At 55.1% G+C, this 18,490-nt stretch overlaps 1 protein-coding gene across 3 annotated transcripts in view; it reads right to left on the reverse strand.

The window, feature by feature from the left end:
• SYNPO2 (synaptopodin 2) overlaps positions 1-18,490 on the reverse strand; it is a 162,912-nt gene that overhangs the window by 121,010 nt on the left and 23,412 nt on the right. Inside the window, exon 1 of one of the 3 annotated variants that reach the window (XM_081304017.1) lies at positions 1,418-1,678. The exons of the other annotated variants lie outside the window; for them this stretch is intronic. Coding sequence (XP_081160143.1) covers positions 1,418-1,663 — 246 coding nt within the window. The 5' untranslated portion in view covers positions 1,664-1,678. Of the gene's footprint in view, positions 1-1,417; positions 1,679-18,490 lie in introns of those variants that run through there. 3 annotated transcript variants of the gene reach the window in all.

The following is an 18,490-nucleotide window of genomic DNA, read 5'->3' on the forward strand; positions in this document are numbered from 1 at the left end:
CCTGCAGCTTCCAAGGAGAAGCACCCAAAACAGTTACAGTAGCACGCACCCACCAGGCCGTCAGCCCTGCATCCCGCCCAGGCGTCTCCAGGTGGACGGGTCGCCGCGACCAAAGGGGCCTCTGCCTCCCCGTCCCCACCTCCCGGGCTTCAGCTCCCCTTGGCACGTGGTCCTCCCCGGCCACCCCCTGGCCCGGAACCACTTGCCTGCTCTGAAGGCTGCTTCCTCCTCTTCTCGGAGCACCTGCCCTCCTTTGACATCTGCTCTCTGGCTTGGCTCCCAGCGCAGCCTCCCAAGACCCTGTGGCCTCCCGGGCCTGCTCTCAGCCTCTGCCGAGCACACACCCTGAAGACGTGCACGCACTTCCAGGGGGATGTGGGAATCCACTCTTACATCCACGGGAAGTTCCATGGGAGATGAGAGCACCTGTGACTGCCCAGCACTGACCGTGGCACCCCACCAGTACCCCCAAGCACTCAGGGACTCCAGCCGTTGAAGTGAGAGCCGGGTGAGCCCCCTGCTCGTCACTCGGACAGGCAGGAAGACCTCCGCTTGGCCTGTGCTGCTGGTGACGAAGCCCTCGAGAACACATGCTGGGGACCCATCTATGGATTCAGACTTGGATGCTGTAAGACAACCTCTGAAGCGGAGGCCCGGTGTTCGCACGGCTGACGTGAGATATTTGGAGTTAAAACCACCACCACCTGTCAGGAGCACAGCGGAGCCAAGCAGAGCGGGTCTCAGACGACCACCCTCCCTCATGTCACCACCATCCCCGAGGCCTCTCAGACCCTTCAGGAAATGGGGTTGCTTCCTCGGGACCTCACCCACCCTGGTGGCACTTCCTAAAGCCACGGCAGCACACAGCGGCTGGCATGGGCAGAGCACCAGGGCACCAGGGCCCTTCAGCACTGTCCTGGTTCTGTGACTGACCCGGCAGAGGTTCAGGTGGGAGGGAAAGGCCCCTCCCCTACTGGGCAGGCAGAGGAGCAGGCTGGGCCTCCAGGTCCCACGGCCGTGGGGAGGGTGCAGGGGCCCCCCCAGCAGGGAGCCCAGAAGCGCAGCAGAGAGCACATTTGTCCCAGAATCCCCCAGAAGTCAGGACCAGGCTAATCTACTCACCCCGATGCCTCTGCTGCCACCCGGTGGCAGGACCCTGCGCGGGCCGCCCTTGGCCTGGGCGCCTCTGAGCGGCTGAACCTGGTCTAGCCCCACACCCTCCTCTCTACCCCTGAGGCCTGGCCCACAAACCACGATGACCGCTGAAGGGAAATTCACGGTGTTGGGACAGTGAGCCTGGAGCCGGAGCCACAGGGACACCCCAGGCCTGGGAACTAGAACCAGACTTCCTGATCCCCGCCACGCACCTGCCCAGCCCATCGGACTTCACAGGACCCCACGCACAGTGGCCCTTCACCTCTGCAGGCGTGAGACTCCTCCTGCAGCTCTTGGAGATGACCTTCCTGAGTATCCAGCAGTCTCCACTGTCCCCTGAGCGGCCTCCACGGCTCTGCAGCTTCAGCCACCGGTGACCCTCTCCTGCAGGAGCACCCTCCGGACGCCATGACCGTGACTCCAGCCCGACTCTCCTCCAGGCGCACCCCCAGCGCCTGCTCCTGGTCCTGGAAGGGGCAGTGCAGCTCTCTTCCTCGGCAGCCTCCATGACAGGGAAGGGAGGGAAGGAGGCTGGGCCTCCTGCAGAACGGCATCTCCAGACCCTGGTGGCAGGCCAGCTGGGAAACCAGGCTCTGCGGCTGCCCACCGCCAGCGCCCGTGCAAAATCCCGCCGTCTCTGACCCCGCGTTTTGGACCTCACGGTCCACTTTTCTGCTTGATCACTGGTTTTTAAAATTCTACGAGTCACTAGCGTTTTAGTAAGTGCCAAGTCAGGTGTGTGTGAGTCATTTTGAGACACTTCTTTCCATTGTCTCTTATAAAAGACAAGAGGGGACAGCCAATGACCCTGCTGGCACACTGCTGTGTCCTGAGCCCTGGTTCTCTTCTCACGGGGACCGTCCGTGTGACAGCCATAGACACACGACTCAAAGCCTCTGGGGGCTCGACAAACGGGTGGTCCTGCCCCTGCTCTCCCTGCTCTGCCCGCTTCCTCCCGGGCCTCACCCCACCCCTCACGACCACCTGGAACCCGCGGAGGGGCTTTGCTTAGGCCTGAAGTCCTGTGCCAGGGTCACAGCTGGAGTCCCGCCCTCCTCGCTGTGCAGGAACACGCAGCGGGTTCATTCTTAGGAGAGGCAGAGGGCTGAGAGGGGCCTCGGGACAGCCGTGAGGTGCCGGCCCTGCTCCTCACCCTCCCTCTGCTGGAGGGCACCCAGGGCCACTCCCAGGGCCCACAGGGCTTCCCTCCAGGGCTCCATTCAGCATGGCTGCCCGCTGCTCAGGCTTCTGAAGTGGCCCCCAAACTGGTCCCTCCCCCTGCAGGCTGTGTCCCTTGAACACACAGGTAGGATCACACCCGGCCTCACTCAGGAGGCCTGGATGGCTTCTGTCACACTTGGCGAACTCCCTGGGGAGGTAGGGGACTCGGTTCTCTCCACGCCTGGGCCTCCCAGTTGAGCCCCTCCTCGTCCACTCCTCTTTTCCGGTCCTCTCGCTGCTGGGGCGGCCCCTCCCTCGCCTGGTAACTCCTTAGATGGATTCCCAGCCAGGTTTCTGTTCTCCCTGTTACTTTCTCTACCGGTGTCCTCTGTCCCCTCGGGCACCTGTGAGTGCTGCCAGCCTCCAACAGGAGGAGAAGTGCACAGGCCGACCGCAGCAGCCAGGGCACTGGAAGGAGCCTGCGAGGGAGAGGGGGCAATGGGAGGCCTCCCGCAGCCCAGGAAAGAGCCTGGTGCCAGGCGCGGGAGGCCATGAGCCTTGCTGGCCCCTTCCGCAGGCGAGCCAGGGAGCCACCTTCTGATTCAGGCAGATTTTGACATATGCGAATGGATGACTTCCATCTGGGATTCTAGCCAATCACATGCCGGGTCACATCTTGTTCTCAGGGAGAGGTGCACAAGAGACCGGTGCCCTCTGCAGACCAAGGTCCACCTGGGCAGACCAAGGTCCACCTGGCAGCCACAAGAGTTCCCTAAAGCTCATCCCCGAATCCCATCAACCTCAGTTCACACTGCGACAGCTGGTCTCTGTGATGATCAGTTTGCCTCTCAAGACAGCCACGTTGGCCGACCGGTCAGCCACATCCAGCAAGGCCCAGGCTGCTCACAGGAGTTCTGCAGCCTTCCTCCCCCTGCAGAGCTCTCAGCAGTTGACAGAGGGTAGGACCCACCGGGTTTGTGAGCCGACCACACTTCCTTGCTTTGCTTCAGGCCTGGGTGGCCTCTTACTGTTCCCCACACTGTTGGTGCTGTAAAATTTGGCTTTCGATCCATGTTATCTTAACCAGTTTCTACCATCTTCTCTTAATTGTCCTTTATATAACAGAAAGCCCCAGACGTACACTGAAGCTAAGTTAGCACCGGCCTTGCTCTGGGTCAGGCCCCCGTGCCCCTGCGGCCACAGCTGTGCTGAATGGGGTCCCGGCAGTCCTGGCAGTTGGCGGGGCCTGGACGGACCAGACCTCACAGCAGAAGCTCTGGTCAGGTGTCTGCCCACCCAGAATGCCAGAGAGATCACCTCATTCCCCACGTAGGGCCCTGCAACAGAAGCCCAGAGAGCACGGCACCGAAGAGCTCCCGAGGGTCCTACCCCGTCCTGCTACACAGACCTGGAGGCCTCCTCTCTGGAAGCTGCAGGAAACACTGTTCCCAGCGTATTAGTAAAGGAAAGCAGGCTTTGCAAAGAATTCAAGGAAACCCAAATCCCATTTTCGTTTTCAGCATCCCCATTTGTCTCTTTCCTTTGAAAATCATGGCTATGTCTTCTCACTCGGTGTTCCTATTTTCAAAATGGATTTTAGCAACTTCTGCTTTAAAAATAAAATTGCGGATGTTCAGCAGGGGCTTGTGACAGTGCAAGTGTTCTCACCCATCACTCTTCACGGATGGGAGTCCTGTGGCCAGGAAAAGCAGGACATTATGCGGGGACCACACCAGCTCCTCAGAAAGCTTCTAGGGCCATTCCCCAGGATGGGCTCTTGCCCAGGGTGGAACTATCAGCCCCAGAGCGCCAGCATCATTAGCAGGATATTCACTGCTTTCAGCCTCAGAGGGCTGAACGCATCACACAGTTTCCCAGTTTAACTCAGCCTTGAGGGCCTGGCAAACCCAGACCCTGAATTCAGCCATTTCCCACAAAGGCTTCCTCTTAACCAGGACCACAGAAGAGCCCAAGCGAGACACGTCAGTGTTTCTTGGTTAAAGTAAGCAAGAACCACAAGAAGCCATTCAAGTGCCATGATTCCGGGCAGAACCTCTCAAGGTGCTCGCGCTTGCGGGAACAGGTATCTCGCTTCAGTTGCGATTGCCAGTGAGACAGATGCATCTGCACACCCTGTGTTCTGCTCAGACGCAGGCTGGCAGGGCGTGCATTTCAGCCTGTCCAGTCTTCTTGGATCCCGCCATGAGAGGCTCCTTCCTCATACCTGTGAGCTTGGTCTGTCTCTGTCTCAACATGGCCCATGGAGGACTGCTGGGTGCCTAAGCGTCTGGGGACCTCAAGAGTGGCTCTTACTAACCTTTGGAAGCAGGGGGCAGGTGACAGTTCAAGTGTCCTCACCCATCACTCTTCATGGATGGGAGTCCTGTGGCCAGGAAAAGCAGGACATTCTGTGGGGACCACACCAGCTCCTCAGAAAGCTTCTAGGGCCATTCCCCAGGATGGGCTGCTTGGAAGGACACCACTGTCGTCAGAGACAGGAGGCAGCCGAGGGAAAAGCTGCAGGGCTGTGGGAAGCCCAGGTCCAGAGGTGGGGGCAGGGCTTCACAGAGTCTGGCACAAGGGCTTTGCCCAAGAGAGACACAAGTGCACAGATGTCAGAGGTGATATGTGGGGCTGGCCTCCACTGGGCAGTCCACGAGGGCCTGGGCATTTCCTGGCAACTCCACCACAGAGCACTTGGTTCAACAAGCCGGAGGACCCGGGAGAGACGACCACGTGCGGAGGGTGGCAGTGGTCAGGTCTGAGAATCAAAGACCCCACCTGACCCCTGCAGCAGCAGAGCCTCTGCACCGAGCAGGCTGTGGAGCAGAGCGTGCCGAAAGTCCCTTCTCCTCTGGGTTGGAAGCTTTGGGAGCGCAGCACATGCCCCCGTGAATGTGCCCAGTGCAGCCCACCAGGCTGTGAGTGCCCAGGAGCTATCAGCAACTGCAGCCTTCTGCCCACACAGCGGGGACCCAGTGCCCTCCGCGGCAGGTGCTGGCTGCTGACAGCTGAGACACCCAGCCAGGCCCAGCAGCACGCCAGGCCCACTTCTTCAGCCAGCCCTGCCCAGTGTGGAGGGGACAAGTGATGGCTCCTTGTGGTCAGGCTGGTCACCTGGACTCCTGCTTTCTCAGGGTGCTGGTGAGGCTCCAGCAGCCCATTTCCTTCCTCACAGAAGAGCCCAAACGGTCTCCTGCCTGGTGCACGTGTGCCAAGATGTGACGGGCCCTCCCACTCCCTGACTGCCCAGTGGGTGGAGTCAGCCCTCCCCCTGTGGGATTCTGATCCTGGAAACATACCGGGTAGCTGCACAGGTTCCCCTGGTGAGCAAACTCCCGGGGGATAACAGACACTTTGCTTCCCACCCTGAGAACGCCCTGCAGTCTCTCCTAGGAACGAGCCTCCGCCTGCAGCTGGGTGTCCAGGCAGTGCAGCCCGGCCACCTGGTGCCCTCCTGCTGTTAAGGACACTTGCCGTCCTCACCCTCCCTAACACAGGCGTGTTGACCTGCCACAGCAGCGAAATGACGACATTCCTAAACTGTCACTAAGAGGTCTGGCAAGCACTGTGTCTCCCCATGCAAAGACACTACAGCACAGCCCTGCGCCTGTCCCACCAGAGAAGGGCTCCCTTCACTCCCAGGAGAGCCGACCGCTGGAGATCCTGCTGTGGATCTTAGTGCCCAGGACAGCAAGTTGCAACGCAGTTTGCAACACCCAGTGATAGTCGTGACTCAAAGGCACAAGATTTGGGCTTTGGCAAGTGAGAGGTTGCAGAAACGGGACGGGGGCGCCCTGTGTTCAGGCCTGCAGGAGGCCTGAGGAAAGTGTCCCTTTAGAACAGCAGAACGCCAGCTGTTTCCACGCCCTGAGCTGTATGTGGCCAGAGAAGACATGGTCCCAAAGAAGATTTCTCTGTGTCCTTTTGGAGATTCTCTGCCCTCACTTGTCCACAGAGATGAGCACCATGCATCTCAGGAGAGAGAATGGCCCTACCCAGTGCCTGAAATGAGGGCATGGGGCCAAGGAGGGGAGGAAACACCAGACCCAAGGGCTGCCCAGGGATGATGCCCACGGCCCAGCTTTCTGTGCTCCGAATCTGGCCTGGGCTTCTATGCTGCCAACCATAGGTGCATGTCGGGGGAAATAACTCCACCCGCTTTGAGCCATGGATCACTAAAGAACTATCTCCATGTCCACGGCCTTTTTCATCTCAAATGACAGCACCAAAGGCCAAATCAAAAATTCCTCACCAGAACTACCACACCACACTCTTCTGCAGTTCTGGGTTCCGTGTCCAGGGAAAGAGGCAAAGGTTTCTGCAGACATGCACAATCCTGGGGCAAGGACACACCTGCCACATGGGGACTGCCTCTGATGTGTCTGCTGCAGGGCGTCCTCCTGCTGGCCCCTGGTCACTGGGAGAGGCTCTACACCCAGTCCTCGCCCTGCCATTTGCATGCCAGTCTTGCATTTACTGACAGAAGTGATGCATCGGATGCATCTCGCGGCTCCTGTCAACTACATTTATACGAAAACACACATCATACACAAGTGCAATGATTCCAGTGAGCTCTGCGTTAATGGAAGGGAGGGCTAGGCCCTACAGCACATGTTCCTACAGCACATGTGGTCACGGCTTCCAGTCTCCTTTCCTGTGCAAGGACCATTTCAGACAATCAGGAGCTACAGTGTGGTGAAGCACAAGGTACAGAGACAAGACCTAGCAGGTCTGCAGGATGAGGCCTACCCTGGCCCATTCCACAGACAGCCATGTTCTGGAAGGGGTGACACGCACCAGTCAAGCCAGAGAGGTGACACATGTCCATTGGGCTCAGAGGTGTGATGTGAACTGGTTAGACACCCTCCATATTCAGTGCTGGGAAGCAAGCTCGCAGGTCAGTGTTTCTCTGTGTAGGCTGCATGTCACTCACTAACATGGCTAACACAACCATGTTCTGCAGGTGCTGCCTCATTGTGTGCATGGCAGAGACTTTGTTTCCAAAAACATATGCATGGCACCTGCTTGCCACCGTTCATCATCAGATACCCATGGAATTTATTGTTCATTGCAAAGATTCATGCTGTGCTCTTCACACCACACAGACAAAGCCAGCCAGTCCAAAACCTGCTCAGCTGCCCTCTGTGGGTGGTGCTGATAAAATGATCTCATCTCTCTTTGGGCCTAGCACCTGCATGGGTTCCCAAAGTATGATGCAGTCAATACAGGACACACAAGGCAATCCTGTGCCCCCACCTGTTATGGTAGTCCTGTGTACAATCCAACTGCCAGCAACCCCAGAATGCAGGAGCTAGGCCCATGAAGAGGCTGCTGGCCTCACCCTGTTAGGGTCAGAAACAAAGATGGCATGCAGCTTTTTGTACAAATGTGTAAGTAATAAACACACACAGCCCACAACTATGCTGGAAGAAAAGTAAAAAAAAAAAAAAAAAGGCTAGAGGAAACCCCATTCGACCACCCCGCCAACCACCCCGCCAGGCTGGAAGTGAACGACGCGCTTCCCCAGAGGGCCGCTCAGAAGGATCAGGAGCAGGCACAGACACAGCCCCCACAGGTCCAGAGGATCCCCACCTGCAGGCCCTGCAGAGACCCAGCCTTGGTTTCTCTAAAACTCTGAGATCCGGGGAAGAAACAGCCCTGCCCACCCTGCAGCAGCAGGTCCATGGAGCGCTCCGGATTGGGACCCAAGACAGAATGGGCAGCGGATCAGCTTGGGCGGCTGCAGTCACTCCTCGTGCAAAGTCCTGTCCAAGCTCCATTTCCAGGGCATGCAGCTCGGGCCTCACTCCTCCCCCCCACGTAATGCTCCGAGGGCACAGTCAGAGCCTAGAACAGGGAGGCGAATGGCACACGTCCTGCCCTGAGTTGCCAGAGGGAAGAGCGAGAGTACTGCAAGAAATATTTACGATCCATTTCAAACTCCATGTGCACCCAAGGTCGACGTGTCCTGGATGGATCCCCCTTGCCATTATCAAACCCCAGGTTCTCGTCAGGGACCATGAGCCCCGCTAGGGGGTGGCCCCTGCCCGACTCCCAGCCATGCATTTGTGGCTGCCCCTGCCGGCCTGCCCACACGCTGGGCCCTGCAGAGAGCGCCCTGCCAGGAGGTTGTCACCGTCAGGCTGCCGGCACACTCGTGACCCCTCCTACACCTGCCAACACTCCCCAGAGTCCAGGCTCCTGCTAGGAACCCCAGCTTCTGCACAGCCTCTGAGCGTCTCTGTCCATCCTCTTACATCTCCCTGTTCCAAAACTGCACTCATGAAACCTGCATGGGCATGGGTCCCCTTCCACTCCCTCCGTAATAGTGGGTGTTTTTTTTAAAGGGAAGCACTTTTTGATTCACAGTGAGCCCTGAGTTGATGTTGATTGACATCAGAATAATGTTAAAACTCCTATGTAGATGAATAAGCCTTTCTCATTCCATCAGCTTGGTAGCCACAGTCAGGGAGAGAATAGGGCTGAGCAGTGTTGGGAAGGACTTTTGGCTGGAGGCACAGCCCCACCTGTGTATGTGTTGGCTGCGGCCCAGCTAGAGGGGCAGCAGGCTCATTCCAGGGAAGCAGAAGGCGCCAGGCACCGGGCATGGTCTGTCCTGCTAGAGCCTCACATTGTCTTCCCACATGTAAGTAGCAGGTAAGCAAGTGCATTTGGGTGAGCGCTCGGTGAGCACCTGAGAAGAGCCCACCTGGCATCTAAGTGGCCAGGTCTGGCTTCCAGAGTCTGTCCTCTGAGGCACCCTGCCCAACGTGGCAGAGGGGCCGCTGGCGAGGCTGGAGGATTCACGTGCACATGGTTTTATGAAGCCTCCTGCAGCTGTGCAGCCTCCTGGGGCAGCAATGCCTCCACCTGAAGGTGACACACGTGTGACCTCCAGCACTCATGGCCTTACCTAGGATGCCCGAATCCGAGCCAGGCTGTCACCATCCAGTGTGATTGCCTCGCTGTGCCTGTCTGCACACACAAACAGTAAAGACACTGAGTCGAAGGGCAAGTGAACGTCTTGCCCCAGTGTCTGGATTCACTCTTTTCTAAAGGACCCACTTATCTCATCTGCAAATAGATTCAAGAACCTGCGATCCATAAATTTTCCTTTTTTAAAAATTCACTCTCTTTTTCCACACAGTCTAATTAGGGTCCCTTTCTTTATAATTTTATCTGGACTCTATATGGTGTTGGCTGCTCTGCAAATGAGTCATCGGGTCACTATTCCCAGATCGTACCCAATTCTCCAGAGAAGCAGAGAAAAAGAAACAACTGCCTTTTAAGGAGATCAGACCTGTTCCTAGCGATCAGCCTCCTTCCACTTCAGTTCGGACAGAAAACTGTGGGGTGGTGTATAAAGTGCATCAGCTGGTGGACGTCCCTCGCCGTGGGTGGTTCTGCATGCACTGCCATTCATCCCACACAAACACGAGACATCCACACGGGCACCTGGCCCCCGTGAGATGCTGAGGGGACGTTTCCTTCCCCCATTGTCAAGATGTCTGGTCACAGTTTGGATTATATGCTGCACACTTTGTTAAGGAAATTTATTTTAAAACGTTTTTATAAAACAAGAATATTTGGTTTCAGGACATTTGCAAAACACGGAGTTGAATTGCAAGAATCTGTCGTGAAGCTGAGTGGGAAAGACAGTTGCAGGAAGGCCACTCAGGAACTGCTCCCTGGGCGCTGGGTGACGTGTGACAGCTGTCACTCCGGTCTGCACCTCCTCGGGCGTTACATGAAAGTTACATGAAGAGCCTAGCGCACTGCAGGAGGCGCGGGAGGAGCCCTTCCAGCAGGTCCTGTGTGACTGGGCCCAGCACAGCCACTCTGCGTATGCCCCTGTCAGATCTGATAAACTGCTTGCTGCTCGTCAGAAGAGCAGAGCCTCAGCCAACAAATGCAAAGATCAAGACACACGACTCTCCTCTGTCGAGTTGCAAAGGGACATATTATTTAGTCCAGGGCTTACAATGCTGAAACTGAGTCAGGGTTTTTCTGTTTGTGTTTCAACCAAATTATTATAAATGTCCAAAATGATCAAAATAAAATATCTGGCAAAACTAAAAATGATATGGAATTTAAAAGATAATATTCGTATAAGAAAAAATAAGTATGCTATTAATATGCATATGGATAAACATCCTTGGAAAGTATCTTTAAATGATCATGGAAAAACAGGATCTTCTAGTAAACTGCATTGACATGGCTTAAGATACTTAGAGTACACTAAAAAATGTGCTGCGAACCAAAAATGATAATCACTTAGTTCTGTGCTCTTTGTCCAAAGTGAAAAAGGATTTAAATTTAAACAAATTAAACCTTCATGCTCCATGGCTCAAGAGCCTGAGGTGGCTTTCAGATAATGGGACTCTTCATTCATTTTTCTGTTCTTTTGCATAATTTCTTTTGGCCTCTCATGGTTTTCATTATATAAAGAACACTCCAAATATCAACTGAAATCAGTGAAAACTACATAAACATAAACACGCCAAGCCCCAGGCTCAGCGCATGCCGATCCTCTGACCCCTCTGGGAGCTGCTTCTCTAGGGCCTCCAGTCCTCCTACATGTCTCTCTCACCCCACCTTCCCGGCACCTCTGCCATCGCCCTGCCTGGCCAGACCCAAGTGTCTTCACTTGCCCCTCCAACCCCATCACCTCAGACATGGCCACAGGGCTCCCGTCCCTGCCACTTGATGGAGAAAAGGTCACCAAGGCCCCCGCTGTGGCCCCAGAGCACACACTCTGCGGTCCTCACCTGCCGGAGCGCTGACCCTCTCCCTGCAGTGACCTCGTCTAACTTCCTCGCTCCCGTCCTGCAGCCCCATTGTGAATGTGGACCTGCTCCAGGGTTCGGCAGGCTGCTCTCTGCTCCTTGCTGTTTGAGCTGTCATCTGCAGTTTTCTCCATCGCTGGGCACTCTCCGGAGTACCGACTGCTCATCTTAACCTCCACTCCACAGCTCCTTCCTGTACCACAGATAGCTCAAATTTAAAGATTTTATACTGAATCTAGGCTTCTGTTCTTTGAACTCAGGTGCAGGTACAGTATTTAAATCAAATGTAGTTCCTCTTCCCCGTGACTAACGAGGAGCAGCCTCATCTCACGCAATCTTCAGTGAACACAGGGTCCTCCTTGTCATCCAAGATCAAGCCCCCAGCCCACCGTCCCCTCCTGCCCTCACCATCCACACCCCAAGTCTGCTGCCTACGCCTCTTCCTGTGCACAGCACCAAGGAAATGCCTTGAGTACAGAGGTCCTCGGCCTCCGGCCAGCTCTGCCTCTGTCCCTCTCCACAGGGCCTGTCACCTTCCCAAGCACACACCAGCCCCCCACCCCGGTGTCAAACTCCTGGGTGAGGATGTGGGAGAAGGAGGGCTCAGTGATGGGCGGTACAGGTGAGAGGGAGGAGAAGGTGACTTTGGGACCCTGGCTGCTCTCGGCTTCTGAGTTGGTCACCTAAGAAGGTTCTGAACGTTGGACCTCCGAGCCTTTCCACGAGGACAGGCAGCAAGATCCTCGTTGTGGTCCCATAAAGGATGGAAAATGAATGTGGAGACACGCTGTTGTCCCAGAACCTTCCAAGGGGCTTCAGAGAAACCAAATAGTAGAAGGCAGGCTTAAAGAAGGACTGGTCCAGTTCTGGTGCTGGGTTCTGCCTGCTCAGCTGCTAAAGGTGCCCGAGACTGCTGCAGACTGCCAAGCTCCCCTGGGTGGGCGGGCAGTGAGCTGGCCAGCTAAATCCTGGATCCACTCTTCAGAAGGCTCTCTGGTGGTATCAACTCAGGAGCTGATGTCTCTGTCCGTGCAGAAAGAGGGGCAGGCACTGCAGTAGCTCAGACTCTGCCAGGGTCCATTAGCACACCAGGTGCGGGGCTTCTAGACAGGTGAAGGAGACTGGCTCCACAGCTCCCCAGGTGGGGCTGTGACTCAGGAGGTGCAGTTACCAGGGCTGCACCTGGATATGAGGTTGTACCAGGTGACCGGCAATTCTGACTGGCCGGAGGCTGAGCTGTCGTGATGCCGACAGAAGCCCTGAGTCTCCAGCTCTCCTGACGTGACCGCTGGTGCCACAGGTCTTGGGGCCACTCTGCAGCCAAGCTTGCTCTTCATCTACGCTCTTTGCCCAGGGCTCACCTGGGACTCCCGTCTGCACCCTGGGGCGATTTCTCTTTATTAAGTCTGCGTGCTCCTCATTTTACTGGGATCTATTCTAGTGGGCCACACAGAGTTCCTGCCTGATGAACATGGGAGGTGTAAGCAATGAGCCACCCAGCCCTCGGGGAGCACAGACCCAGCCGTTCACTCCTCCCAGTGGCACGATGGCAAGGTCCCTCCCGCACAGCTCCCTGGGACAGAGATTTGGTGCAAGTCATACAGAGTGCAGAATTTTCAAAGTCGTCACAGGAACATGCCAATAAACGTTCATGCACCAAGGAAACAAAACAGTAAAAGACAAACAGAAGGGTCAGAGGACACTGGTGCTCCAAGTGGCTGCTGGGAAGACCACTGGACTCGGCGGGAAACACCGCAAGGAGGAGCAAAGCTGGAGCTAACCTCAGACATGTCTGGGGCTTGGAGAGGAACGGAGAAGGGTCTCTGACTGACCCACGTGGTGGGCCAGGGGGTTCCACCGCGGGAGGCAGGCCACTCCCCATCAGCCACCACAGTGGACTGCGCACAGCTCAGGACAGCATCTCAGACACTGAATCGGCTTCAAAATCTCAGCTTCCTACCCACTGGACTTCCTCACACCTAAACATCTTCCTCTCCTGCCTTCATCAGTCCCTGTCAGCTGGTGTGACAAGGGGACATACCGACATTATGAGGACATTTTTTCTATGCCTAATGGCTGACCCCAAATCTATTCACATACTCTTCATTTTCACAAAAGGAAACAAGACTAAGAAAGCCTTCAGGTAGTCCACGTCCATGCAGCCTCTCGCCCTCAGGAGAGGCCCCAGGGGATGGCCGGACGGTGCACCAGCAGGTTCTGGGGCCTCGGCACCTGGGCCTCCAGGCTGGAAAGCTTGTCCCTGGAAGGGGGCAGGGTCAGGACTCATGCCTGGAGGGAGCCCCGGTGGGACACCTTCCCAGAAGGGGCCCCCAGGTCAGGACGCCTTCCAGGAACAGGCGCCCAGGTCGGGCACCAGTCTGAGCCCTGCCTCTGGGGATTTCTAGGAGGAGAAGGGCAACAGGGCTGTCAGGCTGCGCCCAGAGCTTGAGCAACAGAGTCCAACTTTGAAACCACCAGCCACATCCGAATCCATGCATCCCACTGATGTGTGTGAAAACTGGACTACCAGGCACTCCTCAGGACCAGGGAGTTAACAAGGGGAGCAAAGGAATCAAAGTCATTTTAGAATAAGAAGTATTAGAACATGCTGAATTTGATAGTCATTTACTGCAATACCATGGAAGGCATTAATAAGGAAAATCTAGTGGAAGTACACATCAAACTGCAGAATTTGGGATTTTTTTAAAATAAATATGTCCTGGAAATTTTGAGTTGGGGAAATGCCCATAAGATTTCCCTACCATGCCATACAAAGAATCCAACTTTCTAGAAAATATTTCTCTCTATTTTTTGAATTAACAGAGAATATATGACTATTCTTGGGAATTTTCTTTCATCTATTATCTTCCTGACTTAAAATAAACTCTAGCCAAAATGAACCTTAACATCATCTATTCTAAGTCTTGTTTTGTAAACAGAGCGTCAAGAGCCCTTGGTTTAGCCAGGCAGCTAAGGTCACAGAGCCAGCTGGAGCCGTGCCTGGAAGGCAGGCCTCCTGGTGCCCAGCCCCTCCGCAGCCCTCACCACAGGACCAGGTCATGGCCAGTAAAGATGGGAATGCACCTGCGGGCACAGCACTCTTCTGACTACACCTTAGCAGGCTTCTCCTTTTACAAAAGCATAATTACACCTCAGCACAATCACTCTTCTTAAATAGTGCCACTCTTCCACTAAGATAAAAGGCACTGTTCATCCAGTTACATATTCACCAACCTTCCCATAAGCAGATCTAGCTGCCCCTCCCCATCTAGTTATCCAGGGATGGGCCTATCAATCACCCACGCCCCACAGCAGGGGTTAGAACTGCCAAATGTCAATCATCCATGCCCAGACAAGGGGTAGAAAAGCCAAATGTCAATCACCCTTGCCCAAGAGCAGGGGTAAAAATGCCAAATGTCAATCACCCATGCCAAGGGCAGGGGGTAGAAAAGCCAAGGGCTGTGGCTTCTGCTGTCACAGACCAGGGTGACAAAGCTGAGTCAGCAAGCATTAACCTGCTCCAGGCTGTGCTCCATCCTGCCCCACCCAGTTCTCCCTCCTGCAACAGGTGGCCTTGAGCTCCCACCTGCTCTTAATGCAAACGAGAACTTCAACTGTGTTTTCACCTCCAAGGTTGAGACAAAGCCTTGCATTTGAGCCCAACACAACTTTATCATGCACTAAGTTAAAACAGGGCTCCTTGCTAATCAATCAGATAAAAAGGAATAGTCTTTATTGCACACCTACTGTGTGCCTAGGAGAAATAAGCAGAGAAATGTTCCATTTTTTAAAAAAAGAAACAGGGGCCAGGTCACAGACATGGGAAGAGCAAGCACAAGTATTCAGGAAGTGAGGAGAGGCAGCCATGAGGAAAGCTGGGCAGAGGGGAGGCCAGAGACCAAGGAGGAGGTCAGAGCCCTCAGGCCTCACAAGGAGCTTCTGCAGGTGAAGCGCCCCTGACCTTGGAAATCCTGCCCTGCCTGATAGGACAGATGACGTTACATGAGGTCACCTCGTCCCTGGGTGGGAAGACCTAGTGTGTTGGATGATGTTCCATGAGGTCACCTCGTCCCTGGGTGGGAAGACCTAGTGTGTTGGACGATGTTCCATGAGGTCAATTGTCCCTGGGTGGGAAGACCTAGTGTGTTGGATGATGTTCCATGAGGTCACTTGTCCCTGGGTGGGAATACCTAGTGTGTTGGATGATGTTCCATGAGGTCACTTGTCCCTGGGTGGGAATACCTAGTGTGTTGGATGATGTTCCATGAGGTCACTCGTCCCTGGGTGGGAAGACCTAGTGTGTTGGATGATGTTCCATGAGGTCACTTGTCCCTGGGTGGGAATACCTAGTGTGTTGGATGATGTTCCATGAGGTCACTTGTCCCTGGGTGGGAAGACCTAGTGTGTTGGACGATGTTCCATGAGGTCACTTGTCCCTGGGTGGGAAGACCTAGTGTGTTGGATGATGTTCCATGAGGTCACTTGTCCCTGGGTGGGAAGACCTAGTGTGTTGGATGATGTTCCATGAGGTCACTTGTCCCTGGGTGGGAAGACCTAGTGTGTTGGACGATGTTCCATGAGGTCACTTGTCCCTGGGTGGGAAGACCTAGTGTGTTGGATGATGTTCCATGAGGTCACCTCGTCCCTGGGTGGGAAGACCTAGTGTGTTGGATGATGTTCCATGAGGTCACCTCGTCCCTGGGTGGGAAGACCTAGTGTGTTGGACGATGTTCCATGAGGTCACCTCGTCCCTGGGTGGGAAGACCTAGTGTGTTGGATGATGTTCCATGAGGTCACTTGTCCCTGGGTGGGAAGACCTAGTGTGTTGGATGATGTTCCATGAGGTCACTTGTCCCTGGGTGGGAAGACCTAGTGTGTTGGACGATGTTCCATGAGGTCACTTGTCCCTGGGTGGGAAGACCTAGTGTGTTGGATGATGTTCCATGAGGTCACCTCGTCCCTGGGTGGGAAGACCTAGTGTGTTGGACGATGTTCCATGAGGTCACTTGTCCCTGGGTGGGAAAACCTAGTGTGTTGGATGATGTTCCATGAGGTCACTTGTCCCTGGGTGGGAAGACCTAGTGTGTTGGACGATGTTCCATGAGGTCACCTCGTCCCTGGGTGGGAAGACCTAGTGTGTTGGATGATGTTCCATGAGGTCACTCGTCCCTGGGTGGGAAGACCTAGTGTGTTGGACGATGTTCCATGAGGTCACTTGTCCCTGGGTGGGAAGACCTAGTGTGTTGGACGATGTTCCATGAGGTCACTTGTCCCTGGGTGGGAAGACCTAGTGTGTTGGACGACGTTCCATGAGGTCACCTCGTCCCTGGGTGGGAAGACCTAGTGTGTTGGACGACGTTCCATGAGGTCACCTCGTCCCTGGGTGGGAAGACCTAGTGTGTTGGATGATGTTCCATGAGGTCACTCGTCCCTGGGTGGGAAGACCTAGTGTGTTGGACGATGTTCCATGAGGTCACTCGTCCCTGGGTGGGAAGACCTAGTGTGTTGGACGATGTTCCATGAGGTCACTTGTCCCTGGGTGGGAAGACCTAGTGTGTTGGACGATGTTCCATGAGGTCACTTGTCCCTGGGTGGGAAGACCTAGTGTGTTGGATGATGTTCCATAAGGTCATCTTGTCCCTGGGTGGAAAGAACTAGTGTGTTGGACGATGTTCCATGAGGTCACTTGTCCCTGGGAGAGAAGACCTAGTGTGTTGGACGATGTTCCATGAGGTTACTTGTCCCTGGGTGGGAAGACCTAGTGTGTTGGATGATGTTCCATGAGGTCACTTGTCCCTGGGTGGGAAGACCTAGTGTGTTGGACGATGTTCCATGTGGTCACCTCGTCCCTGGGAGGGAAGACCTAGTGTGTTGGATGATGTTCCATAAGGTCATCTTGTCCCTGGGTGGAAAGAACTAGTGTGTTGGACGATGTTCCATGAGGTCACCTCGTCCCTGGGTGGGAAGACCTAGTGTGTTGGATGATGTTCCATGAGGTCACTTGTCCCTGGGTGGGAAGACCTAGTGTGTTGGACGATGTTCCATGAGGTCACCTCGTCCCTGGGTGGGAAGACCTAGTGTGTTGGACGATGTTCCATGAGGTCACCTCGTCCCTGGGTGGGAAGACCTAGTGTGTTGGACGATGTTCCATGAGGTCACTTGTCCCTGGGTGGGAAGACCTAGTGTGTTGGACGACGTTCCATGAGGTCACCTCGTCCCTGGGTGGGAAGACCTAGTGTGTTGGACGACGTTCCATGAGGTCACCTCGTCCCTGGGTGGGAAGACCTAGTGTGTTGGATGATGTTCCATGAGGTCACTCGTCCCTGGGTGGGAAGACCTAGTGTGTTGGACGATGTTCCATGAGGTCACTCGTCCCTGGGTGGGAAGACCTAGTGTGTTGGACGATGTTCCATGAGGTCACTTGTCCCTGGGTGGGAAGACCTAGTGTGTTGGACGATGTTCCATGAGGTCACTTGTCCCTGGGTGGGAAGACCTAGTGTGTTGGATGATGTTCCATAAGGTCATCTTGTCCCTGGGTGGAAAGAACTAGTGTGTTGGACGATGTTCCATGAGGTCACTTGTCCCTGGGAGAGAAGACCTAGTGTGTTGGACGATGTTCCATGAGGTTACTTGTCCCTGGGTGGGAAGACCTAGTGTGTTGGATGATGTTCCATGAGGTCACTTGTCCCTGGGTGGGAAGACCTAGTGTGTTGGACGATGTTCCATGTGGTCACCTCGTCCCTGGGAGGGAAGACCTAGTGTGTTGGATGATGTTCCATAAGGTCATCTTGTCCCTGGGTGGAAAGAACTAGTGTGTTGGACGATGTTCCATGAGGTCACCTCGTCCCTGGGTGGGAAGACCTAGTGTGTTGGATGATGTTCCATGAGGTCACTTGTCCCTGGGTGGGAAGACCTAGTGTGTTGGACGATGTTCCATGAGGTCACCTCGTCCCTGGGTGGGAAGACCTAGTGTGTTGGACGATGTTCCATGAGGTCACCTCGTCCCTGGGTGGGAAGACCTAGTGTGTTGGATGATGTTCCATGAGGTCACCTCGTCCCTGGGTGGGAAGACCTAGTGTGTTGGACGATGTTCCATGAGGTCAATTGTCCCTGGGTGGGAAGACCTAGTGTGTTGGATGATGTTCCATGAGGTCACTTGTCCCTGGGTGGGAAGACCTAGTGTGTTGGACGATGTTCCATGAGGTCACCTCGTCCCTGGGTGGGAAGACCTAGTGTGTTGGACGATGTTCCATGAGGTCACCTCGTCCCTGGGTGGGAAGACCTAGTGTGTTGGACGATGTTCCATGAGGTCACTTGTCCCTGGGTGGGAAGACCTAGTGTGTTGGATGATGTTCCATGAGGTCACTTGTCCCTGGGTGGGAAGA

The sequence above is a fragment of the Spermophilus citellus genome, assembly GCF_964194105.1.
Source record: "Spermophilus citellus genome assembly, chromosome: 8".
Classification (NCBI taxonomy): domain Eukaryota; kingdom Metazoa; phylum Chordata; class Mammalia; order Rodentia; family Sciuridae; genus Spermophilus; species Spermophilus citellus.